This window comes from Coloeus monedula (genome assembly GCF_965178545.1).
Source record: "Coloeus monedula genome assembly, chromosome: 9".
Classification (NCBI taxonomy): domain Eukaryota; kingdom Metazoa; phylum Chordata; class Aves; order Passeriformes; family Corvidae; genus Coloeus; species Coloeus monedula.
This window is the reverse complement of record NC_138789.1, coordinates 30,503,513-30,522,417: the sequence shown is the minus strand read 5'-3', so window position 1 is coordinate 30,522,417 and position 18,905 is coordinate 30,503,513. Positions and strand designations below refer to the sequence as shown.

General features: G+C 46.6%; 1 protein-coding gene across 1 annotated transcript in view; it reads left to right on the top strand.

Annotated features, from left to right (window-relative positions):
- Nucleotides 1-17,736, top strand: part of JAK1 (Janus kinase 1) — a 45,092-nt gene extending 27,356 nt beyond the window's left edge. Inside the window, exons 5-25 of the mRNA XM_082287549.1 lie at nt 2,346-2,496; nt 3,674-3,837; nt 3,923-4,256; nt 4,699-4,872; nt 5,261-5,418; nt 6,025-6,148; nt 7,313-7,499; nt 8,994-9,100; nt 10,177-10,323; nt 10,576-10,663; nt 11,112-11,239; nt 11,468-11,603; nt 11,973-12,124; nt 12,895-13,045; nt 13,354-13,448; nt 13,652-13,844; nt 14,062-14,186; nt 14,594-14,766; nt 15,124-15,241; nt 15,494-15,604; nt 16,504-17,736. Coding sequence (XP_082143675.1) covers nt 2,346-2,496; nt 3,674-3,837; nt 3,923-4,256; nt 4,699-4,872; nt 5,261-5,418; nt 6,025-6,148; nt 7,313-7,499; nt 8,994-9,100; nt 10,177-10,323; nt 10,576-10,663; nt 11,112-11,239; nt 11,468-11,603; nt 11,973-12,124; nt 12,895-13,045; nt 13,354-13,448; nt 13,652-13,844; nt 14,062-14,186; nt 14,594-14,766; nt 15,124-15,241; nt 15,494-15,604; nt 16,504-16,605 — 3,118 coding nt within the window. The 3' untranslated portion in view covers nt 16,606-17,736. The remainder of the gene's footprint in view (nt 1-2,345; nt 2,497-3,673; nt 3,838-3,922; nt 4,257-4,698; nt 4,873-5,260; nt 5,419-6,024; nt 6,149-7,312; nt 7,500-8,993; nt 9,101-10,176; nt 10,324-10,575; nt 10,664-11,111; nt 11,240-11,467; nt 11,604-11,972; nt 12,125-12,894; nt 13,046-13,353; nt 13,449-13,651; nt 13,845-14,061; nt 14,187-14,593; nt 14,767-15,123; nt 15,242-15,493; nt 15,605-16,503) is intronic.
- Nucleotides 17,737-18,905: the final 1,169 nt, after the last annotated feature.

The window sequence follows — 18,905 nt, the reverse complement described above, 5'->3', positions numbered from 1 at the left end:
AAAAGCCCCTGCTTTCCAGAATGAAAAGTTCTGCTGGTTTATTATTGTTTTTTGCAGCTTTGGAGTTGGGATTTGGAGTTTGGCAGGGAAATCTCTTTTGTCCCTTGTACTCCACCAATGAAAACTGTCAAACTTTGGGCCACAAATACGGATTTTACATAATTTCAGATGCATTTCAGAAGGAGTTAAGCCCTGAAATCCAAAGATTCCCATTTTTCCAGGAATACTGTTGTGTCCTGGTGGTGTTTTCCTTGATTTCATTTATTTGTTGTGGATTTTGGGTTGTGAAACTGGTCCCTAAATGAATTTTAAAAAAGGAAAATGGTCTGGGCCTTTTAAATAGAGCAGTGGATTAACTGTTGATGATAATTTAGAAATGAAATAATTCATATTTTTGATTACTTTGAGAGGTTTTAGTCCTGTCCTTTTGAAATTCTAGCTCAAAAATGAAAGGATTTGTCTGGTTTGAAATGTTTTTAGGGGTTGGACTTCTCTCCCACTGCTGAAAGCTTTTTGTTTTCTGTGTGAACTCCTCCTCCTCCTCCTCCTCCTCCTCCTCCTCCTCCTCCTCCTCTCCCCACCAAATCAGTGCCAGATGCTGCTGCACTTTTGGTCATCTTTTAAAAGGACTTTTCACTGAAACTTTGGGAGCAGCCTGTGTTTTTTACACTTGCCTCAAGTTCTTTTTTTTAAAAAAGAAAATAGGCTCCAACATGAGAAACCCCAGGATTTTGTAATATCCTGGAGTCATTGGCACACAGAGCAGGAGGAGTTTAACTCTTCCCTAGCTGGGTTTGTTTCTTGGTGTGGAAAAGGGATCCAAATCCCTTCTGGAGGGATTTTGGAAGGAGATGATCCTTCAGGTCCCTTCCAGCCCATTCTGGGATAACACAATTTTGTGGAAGCTCTGGAAAGAAGGAGCTGCTGGAAGTGAGTGAGAACAGCAGGGCCCCTCCAGCATTTCCAGCACTCCCTGGCCAGGCTGAAATCCAAATCCACCTTCCCAAGTGATTCCCAAATCCCTCTTCCCAGCTCCCCTGCCCTGGAAGATGCTCTGAGGGAGGGCTGGCTCCTGCTCCTGGAGCTCAGGGGCACAATCTCCTTTCCAGCTTGCTTGGGAATGGGGAAATCTGTGCTCCTGTTCCTGTTTGTGGAAGGGGAATAGCAAAAATCTGTCCCCCACTCACACAAATCCATTGAGCTTTCCAAGGAAAAGATTCTCCTTCATTTACTCATCCCCCAAACAATGGAGCTGGAATTGTTTCTGTAGCTCCTAAATGTTGCCTTAATCAGAGCAGTTTCATAGGAAAGGAGCAAATTCTCCCCTCAGTTACAAACAATGCATAATACCTTGCCCATAATTATTTTCAGGAAATAACAAAAGAATTGGAGTTGTTAATTCTGACTCCTCTTCTGCAGGAGAAGAGGGAAACAAAGGCATTTCCTTTGGATTTCAGAAGGGTTTGCTTTGCTCTGCTCTTTACACTTCAGCCCAAGGAGTTCTTGAGTATCTTCTGGTTCTTGAGTACCTTCTTCTTCAGTATCTTCTTCTCAGGAGTTCTTGGTGCAGTTTTGGGTTGGAGTTCCTGCCTGAGAAGAGCTTAACTAAAAATATTAATTTTATTTTGCTGAAGATCCTGACTCTGCACTGAGGCTGAGGCACTCCAGCCTTGACCACTGCAGATTTGGGGCTTTATAAATGTCAATCCCAGACTGATTTGGGTTGGGAGGGATCTTAAATTCCATCCCATCTCACCCCAGGGACACCTCCCACTGTCCCAGGCTGCTCCCAGCCCCAATGTCCAGCCTGGCCTTGGGCACTGCCAGGGATCCAGGGGCAGCCCCAGCTGCTCTGGGCACCCTGTGCCAGGGCCTGCCCACCCTCCCAGGGAACAATTCCTTCCCAATCTCCCATCCAGCCCTGCCCTCTGGCACTGGGAAGCCATTCCCTGGGTCCTGTCCCTCCAGGCCTTGTCCCCAGTCCCTCTGCAGCTCTCCTGGAGCCCCTTCAGGCCCTGCCAGGGGCTCGGAGCTCTCCCTGGAGCCTTCTCCTCTCCAGGCTGAACAATCCCAATTCTCTCAGTCTTTCCTCACAGGAGAGGTGCTCTGTCTCTATAACAAAAAAAAAAAGGAAAAACCCTATAATAATATATAATAATTCAATCATTTTCACCCAGTTCCTCAGGCCAGGAACGTGCTTGGAGTGTGGGACCACTTAAGCTTAAGGCGGAAGTTTGACCGATTTTTGCTTTTTAACTGCTTTGCTTTTCAAAGTCCAAAATATCTTGTGGGAATGGAGGCTTTTCCCAAGAAGTTTTTAAAGTTTCTGACTCTTTTTTTGCCAGATATTATTTCACCAACTGGCACGGGACCAGTGAGAGCGAGCCCTCGGTGTGGAGACATTCCCCAAGGAAGGCCAAGGCCTATGACAAGAAGCTGGCCCCAGAGGGAACCCCCATCCTGGATGCCAATTCCCTGGAATACATCTTTGCACAGGTTGGAGTTGTCTCTGATGCTGTATTCCCACAAAAAGATGGGATTCTGCTTTAAAAACCTCTTCTCAAACTCTTAAAATACACATAATGTATCCTGTGAGTATTGAAAGGGTTTTATTGGTGCCTCTGCCTGGTGGAGAGAAGAGAATTTGGTACATGAAGAAAAATGACTGATAGAAGGTGTAAAGGAACTCTCACAGTCCAAAAAGGGATGTATTTTTATAGATGGTTAATTATATTATGTTTTATTATAGAATTATTATTTATAATTATTAATTTATTATTATTATTTATGATTTTAGAGGTGAATTATTTGTGTTTATAAACGCTGTCAGTCACCTTTTGTGAGACATTTTGTGAGCTGTGACATTCAGGCCTGGAGAGGAGCAGCAGCACAGGGAGATCTGGCAGGGCTGGGTCCTCTGAATGAGGTTTCTTTACTGGGTCATGTTAAAACATTGATAACCACTTACTGATAACCCCATGGTGATAAAGATTGATAACCCCACTGCCTGCTCAGATCCAGGTTTGCTCTCCTCTTGCACCTTCCAAAGGATTTTTCAAAGCAGAAGCTGCCTGGTTTCACAAAAAAAAAAAGGGAAAATTCAGGTTGATGAAAGAGCAAATTGAGTGTCCTGAGAAAAACTCATTTTTTTGTTCTTGAGTAGAATTCCTGCAGGATTTTTACACTTGGAAATAGGACTTTGCCCTTCAGAAAAAGAGACAACATGGAGCTGCTCCAGCAAATCCTTGTTTAGTTGGGAAACCACAATGAAAGAGAATTCCAGGGAAACATTAAAGCAGTGAGGCACAGAAATGTTTTTGCTCTTTGGTAGCCAAACACTTTTCAGGCTGTCCCAGAGCAGGACTTGGCTTAGGGATGAGTCCATGAGATTCATGGAGACTTGGATGGGAAGGGCAGAGATAAAACAGAGACACAAAGTTGTTCTGGTGGACCAGAAAAAAACCATTGAAGGTACTAAAAGGAGCCAGGGCTGGTGATTTCTGTAAGTAATTTAAAAAAAAAAAAGTGAATTTTTGGTGGGCTGATGTATAAAAGAAGGGGATGAGGTTCCAGCTTCTCTTTGCCCAAGGAGAGCCAAGGGATGAATTCCTGCTCAAAAACAAACTCTGGGAAAGACCAAATGGGTAATTTGGAGTTTTTTGTTCCTGTTAAGGGCCAGTATGACTTAGTGAAGGGCCTGGCACCCATCCGTGACCCCAAAAACGAGCAGGAGGTCCATGAGATTGAGAATGAGTGTCTGGGAATGGCTGTCCTGGCAATCTCCCACGATGCCATCAAGAAAAACGTGAAGCTGCCCGAGCTTCCCAAGGACATCAGGTGAGCTGGGCTAAATCCTCTGTCCCTGCTGGCTCTGCTCCTCTCCCAGGAGGAATCGAATCCACAGCCTTGTTTTTCCTTCTAGTTACAAGCATTATATCCCTGAAACTTTGAACAAGACCATCAGGCAGAGGAATTTCTTAACCAGGATTCGGATCAATAACGTTTTCAAGCATTTCCTGAAGGAGTTCAACAACAAAACCATCTGCAACAACAGCGTCTCCCCACGGGATCTGAAGGTTAAATATTTATCCACCATGGAGATCCTGACCAAATATTACGGGGCAGAGATTTTTGAGACTTCGTTTTTGCTGATTTCTGCTGAGAATGAGATAAATAAATTTAATTGTGGAGACAATGAGAAGTATGAAGTGATGGTGACAGGAAACAATGGGATTCAGTGGAGGCTCAAGCCAAGTGTAAGTAGCCCATGAGAAATGGGAATTAGAGGATTTTTTGGGACATAATAGCTGTTAAAAAATAGTTGTGGTCTTCAAGCAGCTTTTTATTGGAGGGGCTTTTATGGGATTACAGGATTATCCAGGTTGGAAGAACCTCAGGAAGTTCCAGCCCTTTTTTGGCTTAGCTTTGAGACCAGACCAGGTTGCTCAGGGCTTTTATCTTGAAAGGTTCCAAGGATGGACACTGGACAGCCTGTGTGGGCAAGCCTTTTACCAGGAAAATGAAAGACTCTGCAAAAAACATTCCAGAATTCAGTAACTTTATTCTGTATATTGCACTGCATTATATTCTATATTTTATATTATTATTCTGTAGTTATAGAATGGATTTTTGGTTTAGAGTAAAAACACTGTGCTAAAAATGTTTTAATTGAAGCTTTTGTCCCAAATACATTTGCAGCCTGTACAGACAGAGAAAGAGAAGAAGAAAAAATCTGATGGCAAAACCAAAAAGGAAGAGGAAAAACACAAACTTCGGGAGACGTGGAACAACTTTTCCTATTTCCCTGAAATCACCCACATTGTCATCAAGGAGTCCACAGTCAGCATCAACAAGCAGGATAACAAAAGGATGGTGAGAACCAAACCTGGGATCATTTCCCTTCCATGGGGACCTGGGGTGGGCTTGGACAGAAGGTGACAACCTCCTGAGGGACATTTTGAGTGTAAATAACACAAAATGTGCCGCCCTTGACACTGGGCAGAGCAGAAGTGGCTGTTAGAAGTGGGTGAGTGCAGTTGTGCCCACACTGGCACTAAAGTTTCCCTCACAGATCCCACGTGGAGTTGCAGACCTTGCGATGTTGGAGAACGGAGCGTGCAGCCAGGACAGAGGAGGGCAGGAATGGCCACTGCTGGCTCATCAAACACCAAAATCCTGTAGCCAGAAGTAGCTGGATGTTCCAGCATTCCCAAGGTGTCGTGGCAGAGCTGTAAGGGCTCTTCCCTGTGTTTTGTGGCAGGAGTTGAAGCTGAGCTCCCACGCCGAGGCCCTGTCCTTCACCTCGCTGGTCGATGGCTACTTCAGGCTCACAGCAGATGCCCACCACTACCTGTGCACTGATGTGGCTCCTCCCCTCATCCAGCACAACATCAAGAACGGCTGCCACGGGCCCATCTGGTCAGTCACTTCTGCCTTTGGAGGGGTTTTTTGGATAATTCCTCTCATAGTGAATCTGCTGAGGAAAGCCAGGGTTTGGATGGGTGGTGGTTACCAAAGGGTTGGAAAAAACTTAATTTTGCTAAGGAAAAAATCAGTGTTTGTCTCTTTACTCATCTACAAACCCAGTGTTTCTGCAGTGAAGGAGTTTTTCAAGAGTTTCCTCCATGGACACATGGGAATATTTTAGGTAGAGAGTTGTCTCTACACTCTCCCCAGGAGTCCTTGGATGGATGAACAAAGCCTTGGGTTTTTAAACCCTGAAGGAATTCTCTTCCCTCCACCCACCTTTGTGGTTTTTCCCTTTATGTTTAAGCTGCAAATTGTAGAAATCCCAGAATTTACCTGTACAGTGTTGGATGCAGAATTCCCTTTAACAAATCCTTCTTCCCTTGCTCTGGGCAGCCCAAGGTGAGCAGTGCACCCTTAAATCCTGTTTTAATAATAATATACATATTTCTAAGTTACTGTTACACCCCAAATAGAGGCTTGCTCTCGTGTTCCTTCCCAAGAACAGATTTTTGGATGCTCCCTTGTTGGTTTTGCTCACTGTCCATTCCCTTCCAGCACGGAATATGCCATCAACAAGCTGAGGCAGGAGGGGAACGAGGTGGGGATGTACGTGCTGAGGTGGAGCTGCACAAACTTCAACCACATCCTCATGACTGTGACGTGTTTGGAAGGCTCAGAGGTACAGCCAGCTGTGGCATTCCCAGCAGGAATCTGCTCCCTGGAATCCCTGGGGATGTGTTTTTGTCCTTAGGGCAGTCACCCTGATCTCTGTTGGAGGGAATTGGCTTTTTTCTCCACACCTTTGTGCTGTCTCTCCAAATAGGATTAATTAGATCCAGAACATTTCCATTCCTCCCAATCAAACTGTGCAGGAATGTGATAAAAATTAAGTATTTTAAACTCATGACACGGAGAATTTGTCACTTCACCTTCCCTTGAGCCTTTTTGAGCGTGGATTTAATTCCCTGGATGGATTTTACTGCCACACTGGCCTCAGCTGGAAGCCTGCAGCTGACTTGGTGGTTTGGGAGAATATTTAAAGTGTTCATACAGGAATAATAATAAAGAAATTAATACTAATAATAATACTACTAATAAAATTTACTAATAATACTACTAATAAAATGATCTTAGGAAGAAATGGTCATGGAATCAGTGGTGAGTCAGGAAGGGATATTTGATCCTGGGGTTATCTCTCGTAGATATTTGCCAAAAAAAAAAGATGATCAGCTCTGTCTTTTAACAGTGAAACAAGAAAGGAATTTTCTCTTGGAAAAGAGGGAAGGGAGAGGTGACCCAAAACTGCAGAGGGGAGACCTTGAAAGCTCTTGAGATGGGGAAGTTCAGAAGTTCAGCCCTTCCCCAACACCTCTGAGCGCAACTGGAAGGTCTCAACACCAGCCTGAGATTTCGTTTCAGTGCTTGAACCATCTGGGGTTGCGATGGGAGTTTCGCTATTTCTAAGTTGAGATTTCAAAACCCTGCTCCAGATTCTGCAATTCTTGACCAAAGGAAGAAAAAATTCCTCCAGAAGAGGCAAAACTTCTGCATATTCTCAGGCTCTGCAAAAAGAAAGCCGTAATTTGGGCTTGTTGGGTGACTGCGTCATCTTCATGTTGCTGCTCTTCTGCTCTTTGAGCCTCCTGGGAGTGAAAATTCCAGGAATTTTAGGATTTTTTCTGCTTTGTTGCAGTTTGATTAGAGGACCTTGGCTTAGGAGCAGGTGATGAGCTGGTCCTACGGGTGATGCCAAGGTTTTGAGAGGCTTTGATGGCTTTGCAAACATTCTTTCACTCCAGTGATTCTGTTTGCTTTCTTTTTTTCCCTCTCCCCCCAATACCAGGTGATGAATAACTCAGGCCCCTACAAGAACTTCCAGATTGAGGTGAAGAAAGGGGGGTACTTCCTCCATGGCTCCAACAAATCCTTTGCATCCCTGAAAGACCTCATGGATCACTTGAAGGGACAAATCCTTCGGACAGACAACATCAGCTTCACCCTGAAGAGGTGCTGCCAGCCCAGACCCAGAGGTAGCCTGGCCCTGCAGGGTTTTGTTGTTGCAAGGGAGCAAACTCCAGGAACAGGAGGCTTCTTTAGGGTGTTCCTAGTGCTGTATCCTGCAGTGAAGCTCTTTAAAAAGAAGTAGTTTAAAGTTTTTTCCTTCTCTGGGGAGGAGGAGTTTTGTCAGAAGCAAAACAGGTGCCAGGAACAGGTTTGAGGAGGGGAAAGGAGAGCTGGAAGCTGCTCTGTTTGCTCTCACTGTGAGCTGGTGCTCAATAATTCATCTGCACGAGGCAGCAGGGAAGGGTTTTGGTCCCAGCTGATGTCCTGAAGAGGCTGCTGGCAGGAAATCATCTGTGAGGTCCCATCTGAGGGACAATGGGGCAGTTGTTGAGTGATGGCAGCACTCTCTGGAGATGTTTGCTATGAACTGCGAGCGTCTTGCAGCTGAATTTTGTGCGAGAGAGGAAGCACAGTGGGGTGATTGTGCTGAGCTGATAATGGTTTCCTGTTAGAAGCAGGGGAATAACTGAGCCACATCAATTACCTGCTGCTCCGAGGCCTTGGGAGAGTCCCTGAGCTTCTCACACTCTGCACAAAGAACGGGGGTAATGGTCTGGAGCAGGAGGACATTGCACATTTGATGTTTTGGTTACATTTTGATGGCTGGATTTGGGATAAAATAAAACAAAATGGGTCAGGGAGTTGATTGCCCACTTCAGCTTCTCCCTGGCTTTAGTTCCAGCAGGATTCAGTGCATATTCCCTGTTCTGTCTCTTTCCTGGTGGTTTTTTTTCCTTTTCTGAATATTTAATCAGGTATTCAGGAAGAAGTTCAGGGGATGCAGGACTAAAGCAGTTTGGAGGGTGTGGTTATTCCTGGTGCTTTCCAGAGTTCCACCTTCTGCTCCCAGCAGGGGGAAGCCCAGATGGCCACACACATCCCAATCCATCCTCTCCCAATAAATAATGCCTGGAAGGCAGAATTCCTGTGCAAAACTTCTGGCTCTACCCCGCAGCAGTGGGGAGGAAGCTCTGGATTTTTGAGTCTTTTCCTTCTGCTCATTCCTCACTCCCCAGTTTCATTCCAGTGCCCTGGGAACACTGGTGGTGTTTCCCAGAGTACAGGGAATTTGGAAGGAGGTGAGGAGGAAATGAGACTCCCCCTTGCACACTGGAAAGGAGATGGATCTGCTGGCAGGAGGGAATGTGGGATATTTTATTCCATTTTATTCCATGTACAGCAGAGGTATTTTCTCTTTCAAGCTTTGTGCAGAAAACTGTTCAGTTGCTCAGTATCACCCTGATCTGGCTGATGATAACTCTACTTAAAATACAAATATGAAACTGTGCTTTAGTGATTCTCCTGTTGAATGAGGAGCAGAGGTCAAGTCCAAGTCTCTTTTTTCCTCCCGATTTTTGGGGATTTAAAGGCAGGAGCATTGACATCCATGTTATTACTGGGAAGGGGGAGTGCAGTTTCTTTGAAAAGCTTTAAGGATATTTTCTTCCCCTGCCTTGCAGAAATCTCCAACTTGCTGGTGGCCACCAAGAAGGCCCAGGAGTGGCAGCCAGTGTATCCCATGGGACAGCTGAGCTTCCATCGGATCCGCAAGGAGGAGATCGTGCAGGTGGGTGCTGAGCTGCCCTGCAGCCCACGAGTGTGGCTGTCCCTGCTCCCGGCCAGGGGACACCAATCACCCCCTGCTGGCTGCTCCTGCCACTCCCACTTCCCCTCAGCAAACCTGACTTGGAGCTTTATTTGCATTTAAGCCTCTGATTCCAGAACCCCAATGTTTGTATGGCCTTGTGTGGATAAAGGAGAGCTGAGGAGAGGGATGCCTTTCACTGGAAATCAAATTGATTTTTAAGCAGTTTTCTAAAGGAAAAGAGGGGGTTTAAGGTCATTTCTGGGGAGCTGGTTTGTTGTGGTGTATTTTTTAAAGCCTGACTTATCAGAGAAACAGAGGTTTAAGACAATATCCTACAGTGAAAAAGGTGAAGTATTCAAAAGCTCTGAGCAGTCAGAATTCTGTGTTCGAAACCTCCCTAAATTTTCAAATTTCCCCATGTCTGTGTAGTTATTTATTCAGGTCACCTGAATAAACCTTAGCAAACACACAGGGGTTGGAATGCACTTAAATCAGATTTAACGTTTCTAAAAAGAGCTCTTAAATCAGGCACGTGGCTTCTTCTGTGAAATAAAAAGGTTTGGGGGGGTTTTTAGTTGCATCACTGCAGACGGAGGTTGGGTTTGGGTTGGTGTGTTTACAGTCAGCATCCAGGCTTCCTGCAAAAATATCCCAAGGCAGAATCCTCTGTTATTTTGGAGGAAATTGCTTCCCCAAACAAAGCCTTGCAGTAAATATTACTTCCTCTCACTTTTGGAAACACACTAAAGATCACCTCAGGAGCAGCTTCTTGTGAATAAGAGCCCAGCTGTTTATTCATTTGTTTAGTCTGGGAATGCTCAATCCCAGGGAACCTGCTGGATGTTAGTGGAGTTGTAATATCCAAGGAATTCACGTGGGGATGATGCTCAGAGCTCACTGAAGCAAAAATAACTCCCTGTCACTGGGTTCTCGCTGGAATAAATTTAAATCTGCAACCACATCAACCAGAGACAGAAAAAAGCATAGATTCCAATAAATATTGGTGTAAACCTTGTGTGCTTCCTGTCTGACAAATCCCTGCTGTTGTGTCTCAGGGAGAACACCTGGGAAGAGGGACCAGGACCCAGATTTACTCAGGGATGCTCAGCCTCAAGGATGATGAGAACGAAGGATATCAGAATGAAAAAGAGATCCGAGTCCTGCTCAAAGTCCTGGACCCCAGCCACAGAGACATTTCCTTGGCAAGTGTTTTCCTTGTGTGTGTTGTACATGGATAACTTTTAAAAAAGGGCTGGGAGTGGGGAAATGCTGAAGATCGAGCTCATCCCAGCTTTAGGCACCCCATGGGACACATCCCCCCCCTGCTGACCCTTCGTGTGATTAAACCCAGGGATTTTGATGTGTTGCTGTTCCGTGGTGCTCTGGATGTGGGAAACTCTTGGAATGCTGCCCTGGGAGCAGCAGTTGGATGTGATTTCTCTCCCTTTCCCCAGGCATTCTTTGAGACAGCCAGCATGATGAGGCAGGTGTCCCACAAGCACATCGTGCTCCTGCACGGCGTCTGCGTCCGGGACGTGGAGAGTGAGTCCAGGGAATGGCAGCTGGGAGGGACATGGGCAGCCTTGGAGCAGGGACAGGGTTGGCAGCTGCTGCCTCTGGAGCTTTCCAGGATGGAACTGGGACACCAGAGCAGCTGTAAAGGCCTTTCTCCAAATAAATTTCCCCTTCCAATGCTGTGTTTGAGTAAGAGTCTTCCAGGGTGAATGCCAGAGGGGCTGGGGCAGTGTGGATACAAACCACCCGGTGGCAGCATTCCCTTGAAATGCTTCCAGCTTTAATGTTCATTTGCCACGTGAAGCCCCTCAGCATTTTAATCTGGACTCTTGAGCACTGAAATAAACCTTGGGCAAGGTGAAATAAAGACATTTTCCAACCATCTCGGCTGGGGGCACAGGGGGAGGTGGGAACACAAATTAAATGACTCCAAACAATTTCTTGCAGCACTGACTTTCTGCACCTGCCTTTGTAGATATCATGGTTGAAGAGTTTGTTGAATGTGGGCCTCTGGATCTGTTCATGCATAAGAAAAGTGAAGTTCTCACAACCCCATGGAAATTCAAAGTGGCCAAACAACTTGCAAGTGCCCTGAGCTACCTGGTAAGAGGCACCTTGGCCAAGGCACCTTGGCCTAGTGGGGAACCCATTCCCCCCCAGGAAGAGTGAAGTGGGAACACTCTGTTTCCCTACTCCTCCTTTTTCTCCAATTTCTTCCCAGCTGTAATTTTGGATTTCAGCTTGGAGTATTTTAGAGATCCCCTGTGGTGTGGATATCCTGGAGCACTTGCAGAGCATCCCACTCACTGTTCTTTCCCTGCTTATCTGTAGGAGGACAAGGATTTGGTGCATGGGAATGTGTGCACCAAGAACATCCTGCTGGCCAGAGAGGGAATTGATACTGAATATGGGCCTTTCATAAAGCTGAGTGACCCAGGAATCCCCATAACGGTGCTGTCCAGGCAAGGTATGTCCAGGGATCACATTCCCAGGGAAGGGGAAAGGGATGAATGTCATTTATAGCAGCCAGAACTGGCTCTGGAATAGAAGTAATCAGCTTTCACGGATCTGCAAATGCACAGTGGGTGTTCAGAGCATTCATTTCTCTTACAAAATGTGTCCAGTGAGATAACACAAAAGGAATCTCGGTTTGTGGATGGCTCCAGGCACGAGCCTGTAAAAGCCACAGGAACATCCTTATGAAAACAGGGATTTGAGAATCAAGACTTCCCTGAAAGTGGACAGATTCTGCAGCTCCAGTTTATTTCAGACAAGAAACCAGCTAAAGGCTGGTTTTCCCTCCTGTGATATTCAGTGCCAATGTGTTTTATCCCAGAGCGTGTTGAGAGGATCCCCTGGATTGCACCTGAGTGTGTTGAGGATTCCAAAAACCTCAGCATTGCAGCAGACAAGTGGAGCTTTGGTACAACCCTGTGGGAAATCTGCTATAATGGAGAAATTCCACTGAAAGACAAGACCTTAGCAGAGGTAAAACTGTTACACAAACTTCACCTTGGATCCATCCTCTTGGGCCCTTCAGTTTTCCCCCTTGTCCCAAGTCCCCTGGAGCCCCTTTAGGCACTGGAAGAGGCTCTGAAGTCTCTTTGGAGCCTTCTCTTCTCCAGGCTGGACAATCCCAGTTCTCCCAGCCTTTTCTAACCCCTGTGTCCAGTTAGAAGCTGAGTGAGGTTTCTCCCAAACAGCTCAGTGATTCTACTCTTGGGGTTTTTGGATTCCAAAGGGTCTCCCATGGACACTGCTGCTGCTCACTGCAATCTAAAGCATTGGAGTCAGTCTTGTTGTGCCCTTCCTGCCTGTGGCCACAGCTGGGACAGCCCTGCAGGGTTGGGAATGCCCATCCCAGCCTTGTCCCACCTGCCCCGGAGCTGTCAGGGCTGTGAGGAGCTCCGGGTGTGTCCTTGGCAAACATTTCCTGGTGCATAAATAACTGGGGAATGACTTCTGAAAGGGGAAACATTCAGCACCTTTTGAAGACTTGATGGATATAAAGTGGCTGCTTCAGATCCAGCACAAAAGGAATTCTCTGTTGGTAGGAGATCAGAGTTCCAGCTGAAAAGGATTTCCTTGGCAAGGCTCACACTGAGATAAGGATTTAATGGTCACACCCTTTCATGTAGAATCACTGAATTGCTCAGGTTGGCAAAGACCTCAGGAGCTCCTCAAGTCCAGCCATTGCCCCAGTTCAGAACTGTGAGTCACAGAGTTAAAATCCCTGGAATTTCCATTTGTTCCCACAGAAGGAGAGGTTCTACGAGGGGCACTTTGTGCTGGCCACACCGTCCTGCAAGGAACTGGCAGATCTGATGAAGCAGTGCATGAACTACGACCCCCACCAGAGACCCTTCTTCAGGGCCATCATGAGGGACATCAACAAACTGGAGGAGCAGAGTAAGGCACAGGGGGCACCTGGAGGGAGGGATCGTGGAATCCTGGGGTGGGAGGGCTTGGGAGGGACCTTGAAGAGCTTCTTGTTTCAACCTCATGGAAGCTGAGGAACTGCTATGGAGTGGGAAGTTCACCAAATCTGGGTGTGGGTCTGAAAGCAGATCCAGGCTGCAGGTGAGGATGGAGGATTCCCTGTCAGAAAGCAGGTGGGATCTAAGGAAGGAAAGATGTGACAGTGGGAATTGAGCAGGGATGCCTTGGAGTGTTGAGACCATGCAGGAATCTGACCTGGGATGTTTTTCCCCTCCTAGATCCCGATATTGTCTCGGAGAAGAAACCCGTCACCGAGGTGGATCCCACTCTCTTTGAGAAGAGGTTCTTGAAAAGAATCCGGGATTTGGGTGAGGTAAGAGAAATGTCACCTACAGAACACAGAACACAGCCAGTGCTCCTGGCTGTCCCCACAGCCCGTGCTGTGCCACACAAACACCCAGATCAGTGCCTGGCTGTCCCCACAGCCCGTGCTGTGCCACACAAACACCCAGATCAGTGCCTGGGTGTCACTGTCAGAGCGTTATCCTCACGGATGCTCCTTTCTCTTCCACCCAGGGCCACTTTGGCAAGGTGGAACTGTGCAGATATGACCCAGAAGGTGACAACACCGGGGAGCAGGTGGCAGTGAAATCCCTGAAGCCGGAGAGCGGAGGGAATCACATCGCTGACCTCAAGAAGGAAATTGAAATCCTGAGGAATCTTTATCATGACAACATCGTCAAATACAAGGGCATTTGCACAGAAGATGGTAAATGTTGCAGAATATAAAAAAGTCTATGGGTTTCCCTTTAGAATGTATAAATGTCCTGCCTGGAGCAGGTTTTCCTGTGGATTGGCTCAGGGGTGGATGATGGGAATGAGCCATGTGATGTTTAAAATGCTGCAGGTGCTCTGGGCTTGTACAAAAGCTGTTGGTGTTCCTGATTTGAGAAGGGTCTGCAAACTAAACATGCTCTGTTTTTTAGGAGGAAGTGGGATTAAACTCATCATGGAATTCCTTCCCTCTGGGAGCCTGAAGGAGTATCTCCCACGGAACAAGAACAAGATCAATCTCAAGCAGCTGCTCAGATACGCAGTTCAGATCTGCAAGGTGAGCTGGCCCCTGAGCCTGCAGCTCCTCTGTTCCAGCAGCAGGGTGAGGGGGTGTGGAAAACATCAGGAACGAGCCCGTTCTCCTTCTCTATCCCCATAAAGCAATCTCTCCCGTGCTTTGGGTGCTACTGGCACAAAGAGCAGCAGGGGAATAATGAGGAGGTTCCTTTGCTGGAAAGTTTGCTGTGAAAAGTTGTTCCTGTGGGAGGATTTGGAGCTTTAGGAGGGATAGCAGCACTTGGAATGTGTGCTGGCAAGAGGGAAGGAGCAAGGTGCAGCTGTAAAGGGAGGAAGGGATGAAAGGGCAGAGCGTGGTCAGGCCATTGGAAGCATGAACTGGAGAAAAAGGCATTAAAGTATAGGAGAAATAAAAGGAAATAAAAGGCTTCTTTTCTCCTCTCCTAGGGCATGGACTACCTGGGCTCCTGTCAGTACGTGCACCGTGACCTGGCAGCAAGAAATGTCCTTGTGGAGAGCGAGAACAGGGTGAAGATTGGGGACTTTGGGCTCACCAAGGCCATCGAGACGGACAAGGAGTATTACACCGTCAAGGACGACCGCGACAGCCCCGTCTTCTGGTACGGCCCCGGCACCAGGCTGCAGCCCAGGGACCTGGTGCTCCTGTACTCCCCAGGATTTTTTCTAAGAGGCCTAAGTAAAGATACACCATGAGAGCAAGGAAAAGGCACCTGGTGGACTGTACTCCCCTCTTGTGCTGTTTATTTCTTCCTGAACTTAATGATCCATTTTCCCAGTTTTGGGTTCGATCTCCTTAGTTTCACAGTGCCTTGCTGTGGAACACACACTTTATTACTTTTTGCTCTTTACTTGGCATCCCACATTAATTTACCTGCAAGGACTCTATAAAGAGAGCGTGGGTCTCGAGTTGCAGGGCTGTGAGCTCTGGGTGTGACGCTGTCCCCTTGTGTCCTCAGGTACGCCCCGGAGTGTTTGCTGCAGAGCAAGTTCTACATCGCCTCCGACGTGTGGTCCTTCGGGGTGACGCTCTATGAACTCCTCACCTACTGTGACTCCGAGTCCAGCCCCATGGCAGTAAGTGGCTGGGAGAGAAACAGCTCCCAGAGCTCCTTAAATGCATCGTTTTAAACATTTGGGGCAACAAGAAGAGCAATCAGAGAATCCCAGACTCATTTGGGGTGGGAGGGACCTTAATGCTCATCTGGTTCCACCCCTTCCAGGGGGAGCACCTTCCTCCAGCCCCCTGGGTTTATCCTGGGAAACACCCTGGTGGTTGTCCTTGCAGTGGGAGGGAGGGATTCCCAGCTGATCCTGCTGTCCCCACAGGAATTCCTGAAGATGATTGGCCCCACACAGGGACAGATGACGGTGGCACGGCTCGTGCGGGTCCTGCAGGACGACAAGCGGCTGCCACGGCCGCCCACCTGCCCCGAGGAGGTGAGGGAGGGGTGGAGGGAGGGATGGATGGATGGAGGGATGGGTGGATGGAAGGGAGGGAGAGAGGGATGGATGGATGGAAGGGAGGGATAGGTAGATAAATAGGTAGGTAGACAGGTAGGTAGATGGATGGAGGGATGGATGGATGGATAGACAGACGGAAGGATGGGAAGGAGGGATGGATGGACAGATAGATGGAAGGAAGGAAGGATGGATGGATGGATGGATGGATGGAAGGAAGGAAGGATGGATGGATGGATGGACGGATGGATGGAAGGATGGGAAGGAGGGAGGGATGGATGGATAGGTAGGTAGGTAGGTAGATAGACAGATGGAAGGATGGATGGATGGGAGGGATGGATGGATGGATGGAAGGAAGGAAGGAAGGAAGGAAGGAAGGATGGATGGATGGATGGATGGATGGATGGATGGATGGATGGATGGATGGATGGATGGATGGATGGATGCTCCCTGTCTGGACACTGATTCAGCCCCAGAAGGGTCACACCTCCCTGGTTCCACAGGCCTGGCCACTCAGGTAGGAAAACCTTCAGGAGTGCTGGGAAAAGGCATTTCCAAGGTTTTCAAGCATTGTTTTAAGATGTTTTTTGATATTAACATTCCCAAGTCCATTCCCAAGTCCCTTCAGCTGGGTCAAGGACTTGCTGTAGCACCTGGATCCATGAAAATTCCTTGGGAATCCCTCTGATTTTGGCAGTTCTGGGCTGCAGCTCCCCAGGTGGAACTGCTGTGTTGGTTTAAACCTGAACTGCCACAATGGCCCCTGCCCAGCACCTGAGGGGTTTCTGTTCATTCAGGGAGACTCTGCTCCATCACCTTCACTGGAAAACCCAATGAAATGTTCCATTCCTTTAAAAACTCCCTGTTTCTGCTGGCAGGTGGATCAGCTGATGAGGAAGTGCTGGATCTACAAACATGATGAACGTACCACGTTCCACAACCTGATCCAAGGATTTGAAACAATTATGAGTAAAATGTAATGAATTCTTTTTATACTGTCAGGACTTTAAATGCCTAGCAAACTATCTATGCCCAAGGCTATTCCTTTTTTTTTTTTTACTCCTGTAATTTGTACTCTGGCTGGGCTGATGTGGTTATAAAGGATTCTTTTGCCAACAGATTGAAGAGTTGGATTAAAGGAATTTAAAGGTTTGGGCAAAATGAGCTTCAGCTCCCTTTGCTGCTGTTCTTGCAGGACAGTTTTATCCTGCTCTGATTCTGGTTGTGCCACAATTGGAATTGCGCTGATGGATAATGTGAGCTGGGAAAATCCACTGCACTTCTCAGCTCAAAGCTGAGCCAGTGGATAGAAGAGGGCTCCATTAATAATTTTAAAGTTGGCTGACAAGATATCCTTCACATGCACTTAAATTCTAGTAACAAACGAAAACAACTCTGGCATAAAAACACAGGGAAGGCAAAATTATCAACTCTTTTTAACCCACCAGGCCCCAGTCCTGAGCTCTTACAGGTATTTAAAAAGAAAGTGTTCAAAAATACCACCCCCAGAAGCGTGGAGGGGTGGGCACAGAGAACCCCAGTTTTGGGATAAATAATTTGCTTTTCCTAACTCCACTCCCACATTCTACCCCCTGGAGCTCCCAGAGTGGACGTAGCCCTGGAGGGGGTGAATGTGCATCCCTGGTGCCAAGGGATGTGCAGGGAAGGAATGAATGGAGATGGAAAAGAACCCAATCCACGGCCAGAATCTGAGGGGATTATCCAAAAGGAAAGAGAGGCCTGAGCACCCAGGGGTGTCCCAGGGAATAGGAACTTTAAAGAACATTTTGACTCACAGGCTCAGCCCATGAGTGGTTTAACTGGAAGCTCCTGCTGCCCCAGCTCCTAAACTTGGGCCATCATTTTTCCTCCCACACCTGGAAGATGGAAAATGCTCTCAAGAGATACTCAAGTTTTGGCAATAATAGGAAGAGGTCTATATATATATATATATAAATATATATAAAAAATTGTAATTATGAGCTCCAAGGAGGTCAGATTTATTTTTACAGTGTTACTGTTTCTGTATGTCACGTAGGAAGCTGAATTCAATCTGTAAGCACTTTGTTACTCTTTATACAAACAAATCTAATAAAGAAATTTTTTTTTTCTCCACGTGCCTCCCTTTTTAATCAGAAATTAAACAGAGGAGAGGTTTTAAAATGGAACTTCCAAAACCTTTTCCTACCTTACCTGATTTAAGGAGTCCAGGGCTGTTTCCCTCCCACAAAAATCCACTTGAACTAAGTACCAACAATTTATTTTCATTGAAAAGTGTAACAAGTTGAGAAAGTTGCATATACAAACAGTTGAAACAAAATATTACAAGTGAATTTATCAATACATACAGGCAGAATCCCAGAAAAGCTCCTGGCTCCTGTTTGTGAAGCAGTTTCAGCAGCTGAGGAAGGAGGGATTTTTGATTGGGATTTTTTAAGCTTTGTAAATGTGGATCCTGGTCACATCCCAAAGCTTGAAAGGCAAAGTTTAAGACTTTAATTTAAAAAAAAATCAGTATTGAAAAATGGCTTCAGGGTTCTCTAGCAAGGAAAAGGGAGAAGGAGGTGGCTCCTGGCCTCGGTGAACCCAATCCAAATGGATTTGCAGCAGGATTCCAAGGGGGAAAGCCTTGGAATGAGGGCTGGCTCCTCATTTACCTGTCACAACAGTGATGGCAAAAGGAAGGACTGCTGATCTCCAGCTCCAAGGACTGATGGCAGAAGAGAACAACTTGAGCCAGAGCTGATAATAAGCTAAAAATACAAAAAGTCTTAAAAAAAAAAAAGGGGGGAAAATACACTCAAAACTGGGAAATTATGTAGGGTGGCCCAGGAAGAGCTGTCCCACACCTGTGGAAGGAGGATGCTGCCTCACATTGCTGCAGCCACACACTGGGAATTGTGTCCTCCATGGAAAAGCTGTGGATTCTCAGCCTAAAAACAGACAAAGTTATTCCACTGTCCAAGGATCAGCTCTCCAGATCCCAGGGAATATTCCAAGGCAGCACAGGATAGCATCTCCCTTTGAACAGCCATTTATTGAGAACATCATCGAGGCTCTGGGAATACATTTGGTATCGCTCCATTCCAGGATTAAGAAGAAATACTAAAAATTGAAAGGCTGTAAATGCAGAACTCTTAATCCTGGAAAAAGGAAAGCTGGAAAAAAACCACCCACATTCTGAGTTAAAAAAATACAAAATAATTACTATCAAGACTTCCTCTTTTAACTTCCTCAGGCTGAGGACTGGAGAAAGGATCAGCTTTCCTTCCTCCGGGTT